A 21,291-nucleotide genomic window follows, 5' to 3' on the forward strand; every position below is an offset into this window, starting at 1 on the left:
ACCTGCAGCCATTCTTTATGTCTTTTAGTCTCCAGGCCTTTGATCTTCTTAGTTGCTTTTCTTCGAACTTTTTAATTCTCTGTTTGAACTTGCTGAGCAGAAATATGAGAGTTCCTCCCCGAGATAATCTTTACTGCACCCTTTCTTCCTGGTTTCCTATCTTGAAACGATTCTGTCTTTAGAAAGCAGGTATTTCTCCCTTCTGAATTTTCACCTTAGCAAATCGCCTCCTGCACTATATCTGTACCACCAATTGTTTCTAGAGCCTCTTCTGAATTATAATTCTGTTATTTCTCTTCTGCTTAAATATACTGCCAGATTTGTTTGTTTTTGCTAAGAATAGAATAGAACAGAACAGAACAGAACAGAACAGAACAGAACAGAATAGAATAGAATAGAATAGAATAGAATAGAATTCTTTATTGGCCAAGTGTGGTTGGACACACAAGGAATTTGTCTTGGTGCAAATGCTCTCAGTATACATAAAAGAAAAGATTTGTCAAGAATCATAAGATATTAAAGTCTACCGTTTGCAGGCTAGTAGTGCGCAGTTCTAGCAAAAATCTAGTTTTTCTGAAAGGCAGTAAAAGACCTTCAGCGAAAAATAAAAGAAGCAAGATCTTGTGGTAGGGTGGCCCTGTTTCCTGTTTTGACAGAGCGGATTGAAAGGGCAGCCTTAAGTCCTGGGAGATCTGAAGATCAAAACAGTTCTCTCTGCTAGGGAGGAAAGGGCAAAGAAACACATCCCACACATCTAATTAAAATTAAATTGCCAGGCTGACCTTGAATTGACCAGGCGTCTTAAGAAAAAGGGATTTGCAAGGGTTCCTTGCTCCTTTCTTCTCCTTCTCTGCCCAGATTGCTAACCCTTAGCCTAAATTATTTCGAAAAAGGCTTTTTTTTTTCTTTTAATCTGGGAATTTCCAAAATGCATCACGCTGGCATTAAGTGCAAATGTTTGCTTCTCCAAGTTCAGAACCGTTGCCTTTTCAAATATCTCAATCTATTCTAGCAGATTACAGTAGATTTCTGCTTATACCTGCTTTTTTTTTTTTTAAGGATTTCCCCTTGCATTTGAATGAAAGATAACGCTGATTTGCAAACAAAGTACATATAGTGGGTTAGTTAAAAAAAAAAAATCACATTTAAACCGCAATGACTTTAATCTCTGAGTAATAAGGATAACAGCAATGAGGTATCTCAAACCATTGCCCCAGGTCTATTCATTGAGAAGCAATGTCTGGTGTTGCATTGTGGGTGTGTAACTTGCTATAGCAAGCCATTCAGAAGAGTGACAAGAACCCCTGATCATTGATAAACACAATTAAAGAGATTCATCTGACTTACCTGCAGTTCTGTCAGTTCAGGTAATCCTCGACCATAATTGAGTCTAACACTTCTGTTGCTAAGCGGGATGTTTGTTAAGTGAATTTGCCTCTTTTTGCAAGCTTTCTTGCCACACTTGTTAAGTGAATCACTGCAGTTGTTAAGTGAGTAACACAGTTGTTCAGTGAATCTGGTTTCCCCATTGACTTTGTTTAGGAGAAAGTTGCAAAAGGGGGGGTCACGTGACCGAGGGCTGGGCTTCAAAAATTTTAGCAACGGGTTCTTTGCCCAGTTGCTGGGTGGACATGTCCATGGTGGGCGTGGCCTAATCAGCCTCCTGCACTACCGGAAGGGGGGGCATTTTTGCCCTCTCTGGGCTGTGGAAGCTTTCCTCGAGCCTCCAGGAGGGCAAAAACGGCCTCTCTGGGCTCCAGAAGTTCTGTGAGATGACCCAAAGGGGCGTGGCACAAAGGCAAGACAAGTCAGCTAATCAGTAGGAGTCCTTTATTAGCTCCAACTTTGCCCCAATGTCCTGGTTACCTTCTGAGCTGGAGAAAAATTCTCCCAGGAACAGCCTTTGGCTGCAGAGAATCAAGTCCAAAACATGGTCAACACAAATGGTAACTATAAGTCCAATGAAAGCAAATTGAGGTAATTAGTCTGGCAGGGCAGGAGAAGGAACGGTAGTAATTCAACACGGGAGGATGCCAGGAATGCAGATAACTAAAGTCAACACAAGATAAACTCACGTTTGCTCCCAGCAGCTGCCACACTCAGCATGCATCTCTTTTAAACTCTCTTCCCAGCTGTGGCTCATGAAAGGAATCAGGGCCCTTTCCTCCCCCGTAAGCCACACGACCCACATTGCTCTCTTCTCCATTCCTCCCAGCATGCCCTAGGATGAAGAGGAGGTGGGCCTGTGTCTTCCTCTGAACTCCCTCTCCCTTGTTCTACCTCTCCCCTGCTCTGAACAGCCAGACTTTGCCCTTCCCCAGTTTCCTCCACAGCCAATGGAGCCACACTCCCACTCCCTATCAGCTGTTCGCCTTCCTCCTCGGATTCAGACTCCGACAGGGGCGTGACACTCTCTGGAAGCTGGAAAGGGGCCCATTTCCAGCCTTCCCGAACTTCCGTGAGGGCCGTTTTTCACCCTCCCTGAGCCTCCAAGCGTTCCCTGCACTTACCTACATCCAAAATGGCCATGTGGGGACTCCTGGGAGGGGAGGGGAGGGGAGGGGAGGGTGGGGCCAGCCAGGAGTGGGATTTGGGGATTCTCCAAACTGCCCAGAATCTTAGCTAGGGGCTCTCTTGAACCCCTGCAAACCCCTAGCAGACAAACCCCTGCGCGTGACCCCCGAGGATGGTTTAACCATCATAAATATGAGTCAGTTGCCAAGCGTCCGAATTTTGATCAGGTGTGACCATGGGAAGGCCGCAGTGATCATAAATGTGGGGAAACGGCCCTAAGCCACTTTTTCCAGGGCTGCGGTAACTTTGAACTGTCACTAAGTGAACTGTTGTAAATCAAGGAACACCTGTACTGTATAATAGCCCACCCTTCAGGACTGAAACAGCTGGAATCATTCCTGGCCAAAGGAAGACAAGTCCTGTGTTTCCAGATGTTACTGTGAACTGGAATAGTTTCACGGACAATTATGCTTTTGATTTTATCCGGAAGATCCCCACTTTGTAGGAAGAGTTGGTGTCCAGATGGATCTTGACAGACTTGAACACTGGGCCCTGTCTAACAAAATGAAATTTAATGTAGAGAAAAGTCAAGTTCTACACTTAGACAAGAAAAACCAAAAGTACACACATGGACTGGGTGAAACCAGGCTCAATAGCAAGAACTGTGAGAGGGATCTTGGAGTCTTAGTGGACAACTAGCTAAATATGGGACAGCAGTGTGTGACTGTAGCCAAAAAAGCCAATTCAATCCTAAGTTGCATTAACAGAGGGATACAATCAAGATCAAGTGAGGTATTAATACCGCTCTATAAAGCCTTAGTAAGACCACACCTAGAGTAATGCATCCAGTTTTGGTCACCACACTATTAAAAAGATGTTGGGGCTCTAGAAAAAGTGCAGAGAAGAGCAACCAAGATGATTAGGGGACTGGTGGCTAAAAAATACGATGAACGGTTTCAGGAACCAAGCATGGCTAGTCTAGTGAAGAGAAGGACCAAGGGGACAGGAGAGCAGTCTTCCAATATTTGAGGGCCTGCCACAGAGAGGAGGAAGGGGTCAAGCTATTTTCCAAAGCACCCAAAGGCCAGACAAGGAATCATGGATGGAAACTGAATAAGGAGAGAATCAACCTGGAAATGAGGAGAAATTTTCTGACAGTGAGATCATCCAAACCATGGAATAGAAGTTGCCTTCAGAAGTTGTGGGAGCTCCATCACTGGAAGCTTCCAAGAAGAGACTGGACTGCCATCAGTCAGAAATGGTGTAGGGTCTCCTGCTTGGGCAAGGGGTTGACCTAGATGACCTACAAGGTCCCTTCCAGCTCTGTAAAATTCAGTATTGGTTCTCTCTCTGTTTCTCTGCCACCGTCTCTCATTTTTTGTTTCCTTTTCCTCTAGAGAAACTATTTATGGCAGGATGTGGTATTTCACCTCTGACTTCTCCCGTGGAGATACTGCATACACCAAACTGGCTTTGGACCGTCATACAGATACCACTTACTTTCAGGAACCTTGTGGGTATGAACCAATTTGCCAAAGAGGCAGAACACCGCAAATAAGATGACTGTAGCTGGTGGTATGGGCCATTCTGACACGGTTATCTCATAGTGCCTCTCCTGTCTTGAGAAACATTGCTCAGGAGTCAGGCACTGGAACCTCAAAATGTTTTGCAGACCTCAAACTGAATCATATGGGTACTGTTTATTTTGTGGGAGCCCCGGTGCTCGGTTTTCTGACCTAGGCTTCCCCCAAAATCACAAAGCAGACTCTTTGTCCCGGCAAAACCCTTTTTATTAAACGAAGGTGAATTTCTTGCATTGACCTTCAGCCAAAGGCCTGGCAAACAGTCTGTCAAGGGTGTAATTAGGAGCACAGACCTTATCTAGCTTGGAGAGCTGCCAAGTAAATGTTTTCAAGCGCAGTGCTGACAAGGAAGGACACAGCACAGAGTCTCTGAGATGCACAGGAAGATCTTCACAATGATGGAATGAACCAATTATTGTCCTGCAAAAGCCCCGTCCCCTTTTGCTCCTCTTTTAATCCCTATGGGAGGGGCCATTCACCATTCACCTGTGGCCTTACTCCCACGTTGACCCTTAGTTCGTAATTGTTCTTTCCTTCTGGCAGCTCTGTGCATGCACAGGCTGGGAACCGGCTCCAGCTACTCCCCCGCCTCACTGCTGTCTGAGCCCAAAGGCAGCTGATGACTGCCAGACTGCCCTGACCCCATCTCTGCCTCTGACGCAGAACCCTTGTCTGAGACTTCCTCAGCCTCCAGGATTGGCCCAGGTTCCTCCCCAAACACCTCACTGTCCGACTCTGCTGCCAGCTCCGCTAGCCACCGGCACCGGGCCACAACATTTAGGTTGTGTCCTTGCAGATATTTCATTATCCAACTAGGTAACCTCATCAGTGCTAGAAGGGAGTGAGGTTTCCTTTCCTTTCACATACAAGTGGCTTGATCTGCCATTGGTATGGCAGTTCCTTGATGGGGTATTGTTTACTTCCTGATTGTTGGTCTAATATTGTTGACCTGGTATTAATCAACATCCAGATAAGCAGAGATTAATTATTTGTGTATTCGATTTCTGTGGCCAGCCATCTCTGTCAATGACTCTGAGTGGATCTCGGTCAATGACCCTGGTGATTAACAGCAAGAGGAATGCTAGATCAACTCAGGCAAGCAATCAAACAGTAAACAACAGCTTCATCGAGGAATCACTAAGAACATTTCCACCAAGAGCGGCTTAGCAACTAAAATGTTGGGCTCAGTTGTGCTTGTGAGTCCAGCATTACCTGTATAGCATCTACAGAGGCCATGCAGTCACTGATATACAACACTAATAAAGCACATTAGACATACAAACACAAATATAAGTTTAAACGAAACATCAGCAAATACATGTACCTGAAGTGTGTGCAGAATACGACGGATGAGGGAGTAGAATAGAGTAAATTAGAAATAGAAATAATAAAAATAGAAATAGAAAAGAATAATGGAACAAGAATAGAATAAGAATAATAGGGTTGTATCTCCTTTTCCGAGACTGGTGGCCAAGGGGGAGAGTAATAGGCTAGGACAGGACAGGACAGAATAGAATAACAGAGTTGAAAGGAACCTTAGAGGTCTTCTAGTCCAACCCCCTGCCCAGGCAGGAAACATCTATCCCATTTCAGACAAATTTTAGACATATTAGAGTAAAAAATAAAATGCCACAACATGGTACCACAGTAGGATAGATGTTATAGTCAGCTAGATAGATGGATGGATGGATGGATGGATGGATGGATGGATGGAGAGAGAGAGAGAGATGGTAGACAGACAGACAGACATCTAAGGAAGCTAAGCCATCTAACTTCTAATTCCAATGCAGGATAACGTACCAGAGTAGAGACATCATCAATCTAGTATTTCAAGATTGCAAGAATAATTTTGAAGAAGACTCTTTGGAGCAATTTCGTCCCTTCTGGCTTCTGCCCTTTCCAGACTTCCACTCCTACAACTAACTGAGTGTTTCTTCTCAGCATCCAGGTATTCCATTGCCTCCGGCATGAAGGCACGGGGGGCCGGACGCTTCTGGTGGACGGTTTCTATGCCGCGGAACAAGTGCTCCAGCGAGCACCAGAGGATTTCGACCTTCTGACGAAGGTGCCACTGAGGCACGAATACATCGAGAACATGGGAAGCTGCCGCAACCATATGATTGGGGTTGGGCCTGTCTTGAATATCTACCCCTGGAACAAGGAGCTCTACCTGATCAGGTGAGGGGGGTGGCCTTATCCTAAGACTTGCCTTCATTGGGACATCGCATTTTAAGTCAGCGGTCCCCCACTTTTCCAGCTTTCAAGACGAATTCCTTGCGTGTTCAATCACACTTGGCCAATAAAGAATTCTATTCTATTCTATTCTATTCTATTCTATTCTATTCTATTCTATTCTATTCTATTCTATTCTTCATTCCATTCTGTTGTGTTCTGTTCTATTCTATTCTTATTCCATTCTACTCTATTCTTATTCTACTCTACTCTACTCTACTCTACTCTACTCTATTCATTCTTCATTCCATTATTCTGTTCTATTCTATTCATTCTGTGGCCTGGGGGTTGAGGACCCCTGCTTTAAGCCATAGCAGAATCCACTTGTTCCTGGCTCAGTCTATGATGTGAATCTACCTGATGTGAATCATCGCTTATGGATTGCTACCTATTGTTCTGACAAAGGCTTCCGAGACCGTAATTATGCACAGGCTTATTTTAAAAACAAGTCTTGTTTTATTGCAATGCTGGGAATTATTTTCATTCCCAGCTGGTAATGAATCTCAAACAGTCCCTAGAGATAAGTGCCCCACTTTCTTTCCTGTGAAGTGCTGCCAATAACAGAAGTGTCAAATGAACTAGGAAAAAAAACCCAACCAAAGTACAAAGAGCTTCAAGAATGAATCTGAACTGAACGAACGACTTTGCTTCCTGCAAAGGTTTCATCAACTTTGCCTGTCCTTTATCCCTTAGGGGAGGGTCAATCACTTCCCAGCCTTACTCCCGAGTCACCCTTTTGTCTCAGCTGCTCTCACCTTCTAGCAGCTCTGCGCACACGCACACTGGGAACAGGCTCCCCTGGTTCTTCTGCTTTGCTGCTGCCAGACTCCTGTGGCTCCAGAGTCAGCCCCCCACTCCCAGATGGTCCTGGCTCCATCTCTGCATCGGATGCAGGACTCTCATCCGAGTCCTCTCCAGACTCCCGGACTGATCCCCGTTCTTCCCCACTGTCTGATTCTGCTGCCATCTGCACAGGCTGCCGGCGAACCACAACATCTATGAACCTGGTTCACAATGGGTTAAGCCGACTGGGGGGACTGACTGTGATGTATAAAACCAGCTTGATCATGGTTGGGCAATGATGGTTGAAATCACTTCTCTGTAAGGGTTCAGCAACAGTGATTATCACTAGCAGGGACTCTTCCAACCGAGTGCATTTGACTAGTCTTCTGTTTCTTCTTCAGGTACAATAATTACGACCGAGCTGTCATTAACACAGTGCCTCATGAAACTGTGCACCGTTGGTACATCGCACACCGCACACTCACCACTGAGTTGCGGAGGCCAGAGAATGAGCTCTGGGTCAAACTGAAACCAGGCAAAGTAAGTTAAAAGGTGGCTTGTTGGGAGAAGCTGGCTAAGACTCATTTGGCCCCTTAAAACTCCCGCAACCCTTCCCTCCCCCAAAACACCAGGTTCCTGCCCTGTTTACTTTTGGGAGCGCAGCCTTCAATGCACCACGTTCTCACACCCACAGCTGTTGCAACATCCCTGCTGTTGCATGATCAGAATCCAGGCACTTGGCAACTGGCAGGTTGCTGGGTGTCATAAAATATTTCTATGGTCTTTTTAGAGTTGCCAACAGAAAAGGAGGGGGGAGCAGTGCGGCAGCTTGGAAATTGAAAGTACATTCCATAAATAGTTTTCAAAGATAGTAACTAGGTGACTGAAGTTTATGCCACGCAAAACTCTAACTGGAGAACATGATTGATGACTTTTGGCTATGGATGTGTCCCATTGGAGAATATGAATTATGATACACCCAGAGGGTGGGGGAAAACCAGGGTCAACCACATCCGTGCTAACTGTTTCCAGCTCTAGGGGGCGGTGCTCATCTTCGTTTCAAAGCTGAAGAGTCAGCGCTGTCCGAAGACGTCTCCATGGTCATGTGGCCGGCATGACTAAACACCGAAGGCACACGGAACACTGTTACCTTCCCACCAAAGTGGTCCCTATTTTTCTTACTTGCATTTTTTACGTGCTTTCGAACTGCTAGGTTGGCAGAAGCTGGGAGAAGTAACGGGAGCTCACTCCGATATATGGCGCTAGGGATTCGAACCGCCGAACTGCCGACCTTTCTGATTGACAAGCTCAGCGTCTTAGCCCCTGAGCCACCATGACCCTTTGACTATCTACCTAGCCTTCCTCATTTGGCTTCTTTTTGTTCCTTCTGTAGGCCCTCTTTGTGGACAATTGGCGAGTGCTGCACGGCCGAGAATCTTTCACAGGATATCGCCAGCTCTGCGGTTGCTACCTCACGAGAGATGATGTGCTAAACACAGCCCGTTTCCTTGGCCTTCAAGCCTAGGCTGGCTTGTACCTCCGATGGTCGGGAGCTGCTGATTCGTGAATGGAGAGAAAAAAGTGTTTACCTCACACCTCACAGGAGGTGTTTACCTCCTGTCCCAAGAGAGAGGAGAGGTCCTCTCAGCATCACTTGAGGTCCATCCAATGTTGTCTACTGCCTTTTCTTCACTCTCCCCGTTCTAAGCTCCCTGATTGGTTCTCCTTGGTTTCCATTGCCCATTGGCTCAACTCAGGTCAGATGGACTTGACAGCCATGTAAGAGACCTGCTCTGACCTCCAAGGTGCTACCTCTGGTGCCTTTTGCTATTGAAAGCAGCCTTGTCCTCTTGAGGAGACCTCCCACATACAAAACCATCAAGATTATACTGGACGTACATTCTTGAAAACGGGTAGAGTCTCAAGGAAAGTTAAGTTAGTTCATTGGCAAGACCTGTTGTCTTTCCAGCCTTTTGAGACTTCCCAGATAGACCGGTACCCAATGCTTGAAGGTTCTTCTTCTCCATGTCTCTTCTCTTTCCTGCCTGCTGGTGATGTAGCCATGTGATGGGGACAGTTGCTTCAGAAAGCCTTAGAGCAGGAGGAAGGAAGAAAACACACAGATCTGAGGAGGGGAGACAATATTAAGTCCCAATTTCCACAGCACTGTAAAAATAATAATGACGATAATGATAAAACTATAGCACTGCATTTCTTTCCAGCTTACTCTGTTGTCCATTCTTCATCTTGGTCATTGCTTCAACTTTCTCCAGAATCTCTTTGCTGTCCGTTCTATGCTGGGAAGAAGCACAATCCAATAATTTCCTTGCTTTGTTTCTTTCCTTTGTTCTTTCCTTCAAAGGACTTTATTGACAACAAGAGGCCATACCTCTCAGAAGCCGCCAACCTTTGTTCTGAACTAAAGCTCCAACCATCAGAAAGAGAGAGAAAGAAAAGATACTTGTTTATTCCTCTTAGCTAGCTGAGTGAAAAGAGTTGCATGTTTTCGCTTTGACTGGCTTTCTTGGTAGCACCAGTCTCTTCAGAAGAAGAGCAAGTGGAGCCTTTAGCTGAAACTGAGATGATTGGGTCAAAGATCTAAGTGGAGGCGTTGCTTCCGCGATCTGCTCTTATCCCCAGATCCTTGAGTTCCTTCACTAGGAACGAGGAATTCTAGATTGTCATTCCTTTTAGAGATGGGTGATGATCATTGCTTGCACCCCTGACTCCCGTTCCTACTGCATCTCTTGAGCAAGACCCAACAGGGATGCTCAGAACCTCTCTAGGAAGCCAAGATATGCCAAGAACAAGAACAAGAAGCAGCCGAAGCCAGCTTTTTGCCTTCAAACCAAATAGAAATTATCTTGGGCTTGAAGTGACATTTTCATTATTAATAACAAAGGATGGAACTCTTTGTCACAACTTGAGATGCAAATTCTGTGGTTGAGTTGGTTTTCCTGGGCCAAACTTCAAAACTAATCAGTGCATGAGTTTAGGAGTAGAAAGAGTGTCTTAGACCCTTTTAGAAGAAATGTTTGTTCGTGGTTGTCATTGGTTGAATCCGTTGGCCCTCGTTGGAACATTTCTGCTAATTAAGGAAAGTCAACCCTCTTTCCTATGTTCAAAGCTGAGCACTTGATCCATTTCAAAAAAACAAGAGCTATTCTTTTTGGTCCTCCAAGAATTATATTGAACATACAAACCTGCTAAGTAAGAAACTCTAGAAAATGAATTTTGCAAGTTCTTATATACATCAGGAAGTAGCTACCATTTTCCTTAGACAGCATTCTGTTCTTTGCAGCTTTCGAATTAAAATAGTGGGAAAACTGGCAAGATTCCTCCAAATCTAGAAGGATACAGTTTGAACCTCGCCAAACTGCAGAAGTCATATTTTGAACTACAACATTTCCAATCTTAAATAGGGGAGCAGGAGAGAGAATGCTTCTCCAAGGAACTAGAGTCGTACATGAACATCAGCAATTTAGGTCTAGTTGAACTTTCTCCCTGAGATGCTCATGTTCTTTAAGGAATATATTTTAGGTTTGCTAGATCATGAAACAGGATTTATCTCATGAGCTCCAAGCTGATGTCTGAAGTCATTTTGCCCAGCTATAGTTTGCTATACCTCATTGAGTTGATGTTCTTTGCAAGAACCAGATCTGTATGCGCTTCTCTCCTTTCTTGCCTGTAGTTTTGGACTTTGTTTTAACTTGATTGATGTAGTAGCACTTTTTGCTCTTAACACTCCTAAGGACTTCTAGACAACTCGACTACTTCTAGTTCAGTTTTTAGCAGCAGAAGATATTTGGTACTCGAGGTCATTCCTAACTTGATTTTCTTAACACTGTATGAGTTTCATCACTACATAGAAGACATCACATGTAGAGGTGGCGCAAATATGATCTTTGGATCAAGACAACTTCTACAGCTGTCTGGTATTTATTAGCTACTAAGTTATATTTACTAACTTCTAAGAAAGTCTTTGCAAAAAAGTACGACTTGGGTTGTGTTTTCGGTATGTTTTGTGGTTTTGTTATAAGTCGCTGAGATCTCTTCATCCTGTCCCTCACATGGCTGCTCATTTGTCACAAGATTGTTATGGTCACCGTTAGCCCTCAAACTTTGTAATTGTTTCCTGTTGCTCTGCTTTTAATTAAAAAAAAAATCAGCAATAAGTGTTTTTCTTATCTTAGAGGAACAGAAAGCTTTGATTCACTAACAAATTAAAAAGATGGAACTTTAGGAAACTCAGAAGAGATGTCTCTGCATACAGGGGTTGAATTAGGCTTCAAAAAAAAATTTTAGGTTTGAAATTTGTACATTCCAAATGTTATGTTGTCAGCGTCAAACTCTGCTTCTTGTCCCTGAGGTTTACAGGTAGTCCTGGATTTATAGCAGTTCATTTAGTGACTGTTCAAAGTTACAATGGCGCTGAAAAATGTGACTTACGACCAGTTTTCACACTTACAACCGTTGTAGCATCCCTACAGTCCCATGATCAAAATTCAGAAGCTTGGCAACTGACTCATATTTATGACGGTTGCAGTGTCCTGGGGTCCTATGATCCCCTTTTGTGACCTTCTGGTGAGCAAAATTAAGGGTGAAGCCGGATTCACTTAACAACGGTGTTACTAACGTAATAGCTGCAGTGATTCGCTTAACAATTGTGGCAAGAAAGGTCATGTAACTCAGCAGCAGAAATTTTGGACTCAACGGTAGTAGGATTATCTGTGTTTATTTATGTATTAAACAGATTTATGTAGCCATTCAATGCATGTCATGGGTGAGTCCAGGAGGCTTATATTTAAGAAGAATTTGTGAGTCTTGGACCCCTAGGACCATGTCAAGAAAAAGTCAGACAACGGAAATCTGGAAAGGTTGCATGTTCTTATTTGTTCTTATTTTCTTTGAAATTCTTTGAATTTCATCTACCTTATCTAATCAAAAAAAATAGGGCTCCATTTTCTCATACCTCTTTCCTGATCTGGTTTCTTCACTGACATTCCATAGAGGTTTGTGTGACATTTAGTTATTAATTTTATTTTCTCTTTCTGTCTCTGTCTCTCTCTCTCTCCTCCTCCTCTTCTCTCCCTCTTTTTGGCCCACATCAGCCCATGTAGAAATCTCCCCAAATTCTTTCTGTGTTGTCAAATTCTGTTTCATTGCAAGCGTGTAGAAGTGGTAGCAAATTCCTAGCTAAAGACTGAGAAGATGGATTGGCATTTGCAGAAGTTCTACAGCTGGTAGATTTTAGGATCGGAGAAGTCTTGAACAGATTAATAAAAACAAAACTTAAGTTCTCTACAAATTGCATGATGAAATGACAGGATTTGAGACAAGCGGTGCCTAAAAGTGGGTAATTTGGAAAGAAAAATTGGTGAACTTTTGGCTCTAAGCCAGGATAGTTAATCTGCCACCAGGAATGATGGTTGGAATGGATGGTTGGGTGGCCCCACTGCCATTGAATTCATTAACATGAAAACCGAATGCAAATCTGAATAGAGCTTTGGGTTTGGAGGGTTTGTCTGTGTGTATATAAGTAAAATTATGGAATTATTCCCACAAGACAACCACAGCATATTAAAGTTAACTATTTCACACAGCTCGGTCCGATCCCAAACTGACATGGATCATTCTCAGTTTATCATTCAGCTACTTCTTCCCAATTTGTGTTTCTGGGTTTGGGGGGTGGTTTTTTAAAAAAAAATATATATCGGAAAATAGATGCAGACTAATGCTCCTTTTAAATTTTCCACAATACTTTAATGCAGCAATGCACCAAAGATATTTTGGATTAACAGATTAACAGAGTTGGAAGGGACCTTGTAGGTCATCTAGTCAAAAAACCTCACCCAAGTAGGAGACCCTACACCATTTCTGACAGATGGCAGTCCACTTTCTTCCTGAAAGCCTCCAGTGATGAAGCTCCTACAACGTCCAAAGGTTGATTGTTCTCACTGTCATAAAATTTCCCTTTATTTCAAGGTTGAATCTCTCCTTGATCAGTTTCCATCCATTATTCCTTGTCTGGCCTTCAGGGGCCTTGGAAAACAGCTTGACCCCTTCCTCCTCTCTGTGGCAGCCCCTCAAATATTGGAAGACTGCTATCCTGTCTCTCCTGGTCCTCGTCTTCACTAGACCAGCCCTACTGAGTACTTGCAACTGTTCATCGTATGTTTTAGCCTCCAGTTGCCTCATCATCTTGCTTGCTCTTCTCTGCAACCTCTGATTATTTAAAACGATGATGCATATCAAACTGGGCCTTATGACCACAATTCTGTTGCTAAGCAAGACAGTTGCTAAGTAAATTTCCCCCCATTTGATAACCTTTCTTGACACAATTGCTAAGCGAATCGCTGCAGTTATTTAACTTATTAACACGGTTGTAAAGAGAATCTGGCTTCCCAGTTGACTTTGCTTAGCAAAAGGAGATCACATGACCCTGGAACATAAATATGTCGTAAATATGAGTCAGTTGCCAAGTGTTTGAATTTTGATCACGTGACTATGGAGATGCTGCAACAGTCGTTAAATATGAAAACTGGCCAAAGCTTGTTTTTTTCAATGCTATTGTAACTTTGGTCACTAAAACTAAACCAAGGACTACCTCTACCCAAGAGTCCTGCCAAGAAAACATGCTTCCAAGCCAGAAATACCCATGGATTCCAAAGACAAAGGTTAGCCCGAGGCCAGCTTTAACCACAAGTTGTTTGCAATAACGTCCATTCAGCATTTTGTTAAAAATAAGAATGGAGTAAGTTCCTCTTAAGGGGTACTGATGTGGAAAGGAAAGTTGGGGTGGGGGAAGTGTGTGCCAACTTAGACCTGGTCATATGGCCTCTCTTTGCAAAAAATAAAAGAGTGAAGCAACTTCAAGCAGCTGGCTCTTATGCATCTCCAAACCACAAAACCCTCCAACCCAGCAAGAAATTTCCTTGCATGCTTGATTCTTGGTGTGAATATCTTGCAGGTGCCCCACCAAGGAGTTTCAAAGGACATCAGCCTCGTCTGGTGAGGTTTTTGCAAAATTTGAGGAACTTCCAACTATAAGCTTGAGAAGCATTTTTCCCCACTAGTCAAGCTATGACCACCAAGGCGTAAAACAGAAACTGATTTACACCTGGTTGTGCTGGTTTATACATTGGAGTGTTAAAGGACATGCGTTCTTTTCAACCAATTCTCCCTGCACATTTTCTTTGTTCTTGTTCTGAACCAAACCCTTTTCCAATAAAACAAACACGAACCAAAGGGAACAGAAACCTTTTAATTATTCTTACCAGTTAAAAGGCCACTGCAAACTAACTTTGATAAGCACAAGCTTCGCCAAAACTGTGCGAGGCTGCCAGGAATAACAGATAGGAAATATTTCACAACACAAAGAGTCTTCAAATACCAACTAAGATACTGCAATGTCCACGAGGCTCGGGTTTCAAAAAGTCTTTGCTTCCTGCAAAGAACATCTGATTCACAGCTGGCTTTTATCTTCTTGAAGGAGGAGCCATTACCTTGCAGCCTTACTCCTGAATCACCCATGCTGCTGCAGCTGCTCTTTCCTACGAGCAACCCTGCTGCATACGCGCACACATGGCACGGGCTCCTCGGGAACCTCCTTATCGCCGCTGCCAGCCTCCACAATCTCTGAAGGCAGCTGTCCACTCCCTAATGGTCCTGGCCCCTCATCTGAGTCCTCGCTCTCCTCAGCCGTCCGCACCTGCTGCTGGCTAACCACAACAGTTCTTTAAAAGCTGTCTGGATTGAAGCTGGACTTAAATCCCCTCACAATTTCAAGCTTGAGTGCCTGTAGGTTACATTAAGCTCTTGTTTGAGATAGGTAATTTACAGTCACCTGTGACCCTGTTTCCCCCTTCCCCCCTGGCTGTCTCATAAATCAGATTCTCCCATTTTGAGCACGTTCCCAGGCTGGGTGTCATCATTCACGTTCTCCAATTCAATATATTCGTGGGCAAAAGCTCTGGTAGTTTAGTTACAATCTTTTAAAGATAAGAGTTGGAATGTACTTTCGCTTTCAAACTGCTGCACAGATCTGCAAACAGCTTCCAGATTTCCTTCCTTCCCTCCCCTCCCCCCCCCTTTTAATGGCAACTACTAAAACAGGCATAGGAATGTTTTATGAGTCGACATCTGTTACCTAGATTAGCCAGCAATCGCTTTTATTTCAGTTTTATTTGTATTTTTGTATTAAATGATCCTGAGACCTTAAGTCTCCGTGCATTTGTGTCAAAGGCCTGGATTGGTTTACACTTAGCTTAATCTGCAGAAACAAAATGAAACAAAACAATATGCCATTTCTTTTATGAAACAAGTGTTTCATAAAAGAAATGGTACGTACACGTACAAAAATAATACAGGTAGCCCTCAACTTACAACAGTTCACTTAGTGGCCATTCAAAGTTACAATGGCACTGAAAAAAATGACTTATGATCGATTTTCACACTTATGCCCGTTGCAGCATCCCCAAGGTCATGTGTTCAAAATTCAGACAATTTGTTAAGATTTGTTAAGTTGTTAAGATTCACTTAACAACTGTGGCAAGAAAGGTTGTAAACCGGGGCAAAATTCACTGAGCAACAGAAATTTTGGTCTCAACTGTGGTTGTAAGTTGAGGATTACCCATACAAACTAGCTAATTCGGTGCCTTTTCCAAAAAGTGTGATGACCCAGGGTGGGATACAAAACAAACACAGTAAAAAAAAAAAACAGGTGAAGCCCCTTTTATTCCTTCAGTTTGCTTCCAAGCTCCGAATATCTTTTGATGGAAGATAAACAAAAACTCTCACACAAAGTTACACAAAGAAGGCAAAAAAGCAACACAAACCAGGCAAGATAAGGGCTATCAAATGTAATTGCTTTCCAGTAAAAATTACCCTGTCCATCAATTTCTCCAAATTCTTTAAACGAAATATCATTTTAAACCAATTTTAATATTGGGATTTTTTTTACAAACAATAATGTTCATCTCATCATCCATAGGATGTCTAACATTCAGCGGCTTCCCCCTTTTTTTAGAAATCCCCAGATCTGACATATAGAAAGACCCAATTCTATTCAATCTCACAATAATTATTGGAAGGTTTTGTTTCCTTCCCTGAGGTGAAGAGAAATGCCTTCCAAGAATGATTGTTCCCATTTAAAGGGTTCCTGTAAGCAAATAAGGACTTGCGAGAAATCATTTTCAACCAACAATTCCTTAATCTGGAGATGAATATGTAGAAAATTGTGTTTACAAAGAAGCCAAAAATCATAATGCATTTCAACAGCTGAGGGCCTTCCTAAACCTTTGGTTTCCAGTTTTGGTAAATGGTGCTAGAAAAATTATGTGGAAGGTAATGGCCAGAATATTTCCTGTTTCCTTAGAAGACTGAAGTAGAATCACTGAGAAAAGATTTTGCCCAAGCATGAACAAAAATTTTAAGATCATAAGAACAGATTGAAAAACTTTTAAAAGCAACACGCTCAGTTTTCTGCCTACGCATACCATATTTGCCAGCTCTCACGAATAACTTTTAACATTCATAGTCTTTTTTGCTTTGTCTGTGGTTTCTCAGGAAAAAGTTCAAATATAGCACATCCTTAATAGGAACTAAAAATCCTATTTGTAGCTTGTGTTTCCTCTTAACATATATCGATCGGTATTTTCACTGAGTAACATCTAAGTTCAGGTTTCTGGGTCCTGGTACCTTCTAGACTTGTTGAATTTTTTTAAAAAAATCCTTAACTAGAGCTTTTAATCGTCACAACTTCTAGTCCTCACTATCTTGAAGAAGGCTGATCTAGCAAGAAGAACTCCTATCCAGAAGTTTATCCTAGTTGCGCAACTTAGTCCTTCTCTACCGTGAAGTCTGTGATGGATTATTTGACGTACAATACTCTCTGGTTATTTCGAGAAACCCACTTTAGCTTTCGCAGGGTGGTGTCCAGCAAGGATCTCTTGAAACTGCTGGACAGAAAGAAAAAAATCACAGGATCAAAACAACAGTTGAGGGTTGAAATGCAGAGGACCAGTTCGTTTCCAAGGTGGAGGGCCTGGATGTTGTGTTCAGAAATGATCATCATCTGGGCAAGGATGTAGGGTATTCGGACCATGTGGTAGGGGACAAAGCATACGATGAAGACTACCAAAACCACAAAAGTCTTTATGACAATTCTGGTGTTCATCCTCTTACTATGCTGCTGGGTTTTCTTCAAAGAGACCGCACGGAGCCTGAGGGAGATTTTACCGTAGGAATAAAGGAAGAAGAAGAGCAAAAGGAAAAAAAAAGTCACCGCCAGCATGTTCAGGATGCCCGCGCTGGTGCTTCGGTACTTGAAATGGAAGCACTTGTGGTCACAGGGCCCGCTTTCGTTAGTGTCAAAAAGGAAGCAAAGCATCGTGACGAAGCAGATGGCCCACACCACCATGGACATGGCCAGGCTGAACGACGTTGTGTGGATTCGGAAGTGCCGAAGGGGCTTGATGATTTTGAAGTAGCGGTTCAGGCTGATCAAGCTGAGAAGCAGAATGCTGACGTACATGGTGATGTAGAAGATCATGCCCACCATCTTGCAGAGGACAGGAGGGCCACCCTGTTTCTGGTAAGCCACCCGGAAGGGCAAACAGACGGAGAGCAAGAGGTCAGCAATGGCAAGGTGCTTCATGTACACCGTGATGGAGTTGGTTTTCAGAGCGCCGAAAGTGAACACCCAGAGCGCCAGGAGGTTGCTAACGAAGCCGATGATGGCGATGATAGAGTACATGGCAGGAAGGGTCTCCATCAGAAAGCCATCCTGGATTCTACATGTGGACTCATTAGATAGGTTCGATTCATTACGGAAGTTCTCACTGCTGTGTAAGGAAAATGGCAGAAATAACTGAGATGATTCCATACATTTCTTGGTAGCTCATCATTTCCTAATTAACTTAGCAGGAACGAAACTCTAGACTTGTTTCTTCTCTGTAAACCATTGCTACTACTCTCACAAAACCCTTGGGCTTTGTCAGTAGCAATAGCACTTATATACTGCTTTACTGCCCTCTCTAAGTGGTTTATAGAGTCAGCCTATTGCCCCCAACAATCTGGGTTCTTATTTTACCCATCTCAGAAGGAGGGAAGGCTGAGTCAACCTTGAGCCAGTCAGGATCGAACTGCTAGCAGTGAGCAGAATTATCTTACAATACTGTATTCTAACCACAGTACCACCGCAGCTCTAGTGGGGAGAGAGAGAGAGGGAGGGAGGGAGGGAGATATGTTGGAGTGGGATTTAAATGATGCACAGCATGACCAACAGCATAGTTGTATCTGGTCCTTGACATTGTTCTTTGATTTCCATGTTATGTTTTTATTTTGTTATTGTCCCCATGGTAGATGGGCACCCATATACATTTGACAAATATCTAGATAGGGTATGTATGTTGCTAAGAGCTGTCAATAGATTTAAATAAGCTTGAGTTCCGAATCAGCTGCGTTTTACATTTGCATGCACTGTAAATGTAAAATTTTACACTTGCAGTTTGTTTAAAATATGCAAAGATAGTTTTAACACCCCCCCCAAAAAAAGAACAAAAATGACATTTGTTTGCTGTACAGCCGAATACACACTGCAATGTCAAATGGGCCATACAACATGTTCTCTAGTTGTCTTTAGAAGTCGAAGAAAAGCGATTGTAGTTTCCTTAATTTTTATGGGGTTCAATTCAATCTGTTTCTCAACAGATGCAAATAAGATGCACTGTTAAGAACTGCTTTGAAATACCTAAATCTGACTGAGACATGGGAGAATTCACTGCCAGCTAATTTTGCGAGATGGAGGTGGCAGAGACATAATGAAAGTCTAGCATACCAACACACATTCATTTTACAACACACATTCATTTTCCTCATCTATGGAGGCATGTTATTGACTGCAAACGTGTTAAATACATGTTGTTGTTTATTTAGCTCAGAGAGGTGCTGAATTGTATAAAACCAGACACATCACTAGAAGCCAAAATCATAAGTCTATCTCTGTTTTACTTTGGCCGGGTCATGCGTGCAAATTCTTTGGAGATGGCAATGATGCTGGGAATGGTTTTGAATAGAATAACAGAGTTGGAAGGGACCTTGGAGGTCTTCTAGTCCAACACCCTGCTTAGGCAGGAAACCCTGGCCTATACCATTTCACACAAATGGTTATCCAGCATCTTTTAAAAAACTTCCAGTGTTGGAGCAGTCACAACTTCTGGAGGCAAGTTGTTCCACTGGTTAATTGTTCTAACTGTCAGGAAAATTCTTAGTTCTAGGGAAGAGTAGAGTAGAATAGAGGAGAGAGTTGCTTCTCTCCTTGATGAGTTTCCACCCATTGCTTTTTGTCCTGCCTTCGGATGCTTTGGAGAATAGCTTGACTCCCTCTTCTTTGGGGTAGCCCCTGAGATATTGGAAGATATTAAACTAGCCAAGCCCAGTTCCTGCAACTGTTCTCTATATGTTTTAGCCTCCAGTCCCCTAATTATCTTTGTTACTCTTCTCTGCACTCTTTCTAGAGTCTCAACATCTTTTTTACATCGGTTAGTGGAACAAGAAGAGACAAGCAAAGAACTCGCTGGGTTGATAATATCAAATCTGATACAAAAATGAACATCCAACAACTGAAAGAAGCTGTGCTTCACAGGGTCGCACTTGCCATATAAAGTTGCCAAGACAAGACAAGACAAGACAAGACTGAATGGTTAAAACAATAAAAATGTATTTATATGTGAAGCTGCATATAGGCCACCTAGTTTCTTGATTCTAGACGTCTTACAAGGATAGCCAATAAAATAGTCTAAAATCAGCATAAAACATAACCAGCATAATGTTGCCATTAAGACCAGTCTTAAATATTACTGCCTGTCTTATGTGAGATTCTCTTTGTGAGCTCCGAAGAAGAACACAGTTTTTGTGGTCTCTAGATTGAGACAATATATATTTTAAAAATCCCAGCTTGATTTCTGGAGCAAACTCTTCCAGAGCAAGATTGGGAAATGGGATCAATTCGCTCCAGAGATTCCTAATTTTTTCCACCATGCTCCCTGCCTGCTTGCACATATTGGCTGGGCAGATTCTACTGGGAACAGACTATCTCAGAAGCAATCACAGCTACAGGGAATCCTCAATTTACGACCACAATTGAGCCCCAAATTTATGTTATTAAATAAAATAAAATGTGTTTAGTGAATTTGACCCATTTTACAACTTGTCTTTGTTAAGTGAATCACTGCGGTGGTTAAATTAGTAATGTGGCTGTGCAGTCAATCTGGTTTCCCCTTTGCGTTTGCTTCACAAAATGACTCCTGAACATTGCAACCCGTCATAAATATGAGTCAGTTGTCAAGCATCTGAATGTAAATCACAGACCACGGGGATGCTGCAATGGTCATAAGTGTGAAAAATGGTCATAAGTCACTATTTTCAGTGCCAGTTGTAACTTCGAATGGTCTATTGTTGAGGACTACCTGTATTAAGTAAATCCCATGAGCAAAGCCATATACTTATTTCATCAGAAAAACATCAAAAGCATGAAATCCAATAAAAATAGAAAACCTGTCTCCTCATGGGCTATCACATCACAATACATGTCCCTATTTGCTTGCAAAATAATAATAATATTTTTAAAAAATGTAGTTCCTAAAACTGCCCATTCTTGGAAGTGTTATTTTTGATCTTTAAATGCTGATAGTTTGTCAGTGAGGCGTGCGTGTGGTTGCTGGTTTCTTATATTTCCATTATGTAGAGTTTGAATGAACTAATCACTATAAAAACTCAGAGACTAAAATCACATTTGGACCTGCTTCAACCCTCCATCATCACGCCCACCCCCTCAAAAAATAAATGGTTCATGTCATTACGTACCTTGACATCTCTATTCAGACATTCACCCTGATGAGATTGAAGCTTTTGCACTGCTTCTCTTCTGAGAACTTCCTAAAATGTATGTTCAACCAGCTGAGCTTTAAAGCTCTTGTCAGCGAAGATAAAGAGATGGATGTGGCTGACCAAACTTACTGCCCACGAAAATTTATTCAGTTTTTTTTACCACTAGATGAAGCAGCTGAGAAAGAACACAGGGGAAATAGATAATAGAAATAGGAAGAATTTTTAAAAGGGGGGAGGGAGGCGGAGTTATGTGTTTTGGTTCGGTAGTAGGAGGGTTTTGAATTTCTTA

At 42.7% G+C, this 21,291-nt stretch overlaps 2 protein-coding genes across 5 annotated transcripts in view; one reads left to right on the forward strand and one right to left on the reverse strand.

The window, feature by feature from the left end:
- TMLHE (trimethyllysine hydroxylase, epsilon) overlaps positions 1 to 11,287 on the forward strand; it is a 34,014-nt gene extending 22,727 nt beyond the window's left edge. For all 4 annotated transcript variants that reach the window (XM_026702995.2, XM_026702997.2, XM_087941019.1 and 1 more), the window contains exons 5-8: positions 3,912 to 4,031; positions 6,039 to 6,275; positions 7,514 to 7,652; positions 8,506 to 11,287. In XM_026702995.2, coding sequence (XP_026558780.1) covers positions 3,912 to 4,031; positions 6,039 to 6,275; positions 7,514 to 7,652; positions 8,506 to 8,637 — 628 coding nt within the window. In that variant the 3' untranslated portion in view covers positions 8,638 to 11,287. The remainder of the gene's footprint in view (positions 1 to 3,911; positions 4,032 to 6,038; positions 6,276 to 7,513; positions 7,653 to 8,505) is intronic.
- A 4,671-nt stretch (positions 11,288 to 15,958) lies between these two features.
- LOC113437972 (putative G protein-coupled receptor 34) lies at positions 15,959 to 21,114 on the reverse strand. The gene is made up of 2 exons (XM_026703177.2): positions 20,979 to 21,114; positions 15,959 to 17,956 (listed from the first exon to the last, which is right to left on the reverse strand). Exons 1-2 carry the CDS (start codon positions 20,984 to 20,986, stop codon positions 16,984 to 16,986), a joined length of 981 nt encoding a protein of 326 aa, XP_026558962.1. The 5' UTR covers positions 20,987 to 21,114; the 3' UTR covers positions 15,959 to 16,983.
- Positions 21,115 to 21,291: the final 177 nt, after the last annotated feature.

Source organism: Pseudonaja textilis, chromosome 12 (genome assembly GCF_049901715.1).
Source record: "Pseudonaja textilis isolate UNSWEBS1 chromosome 12, rPseTex1.2, whole genome shotgun sequence".
NCBI lineage: Eukaryota > Metazoa > Chordata > Lepidosauria > Squamata > Elapidae > Pseudonaja > Pseudonaja textilis.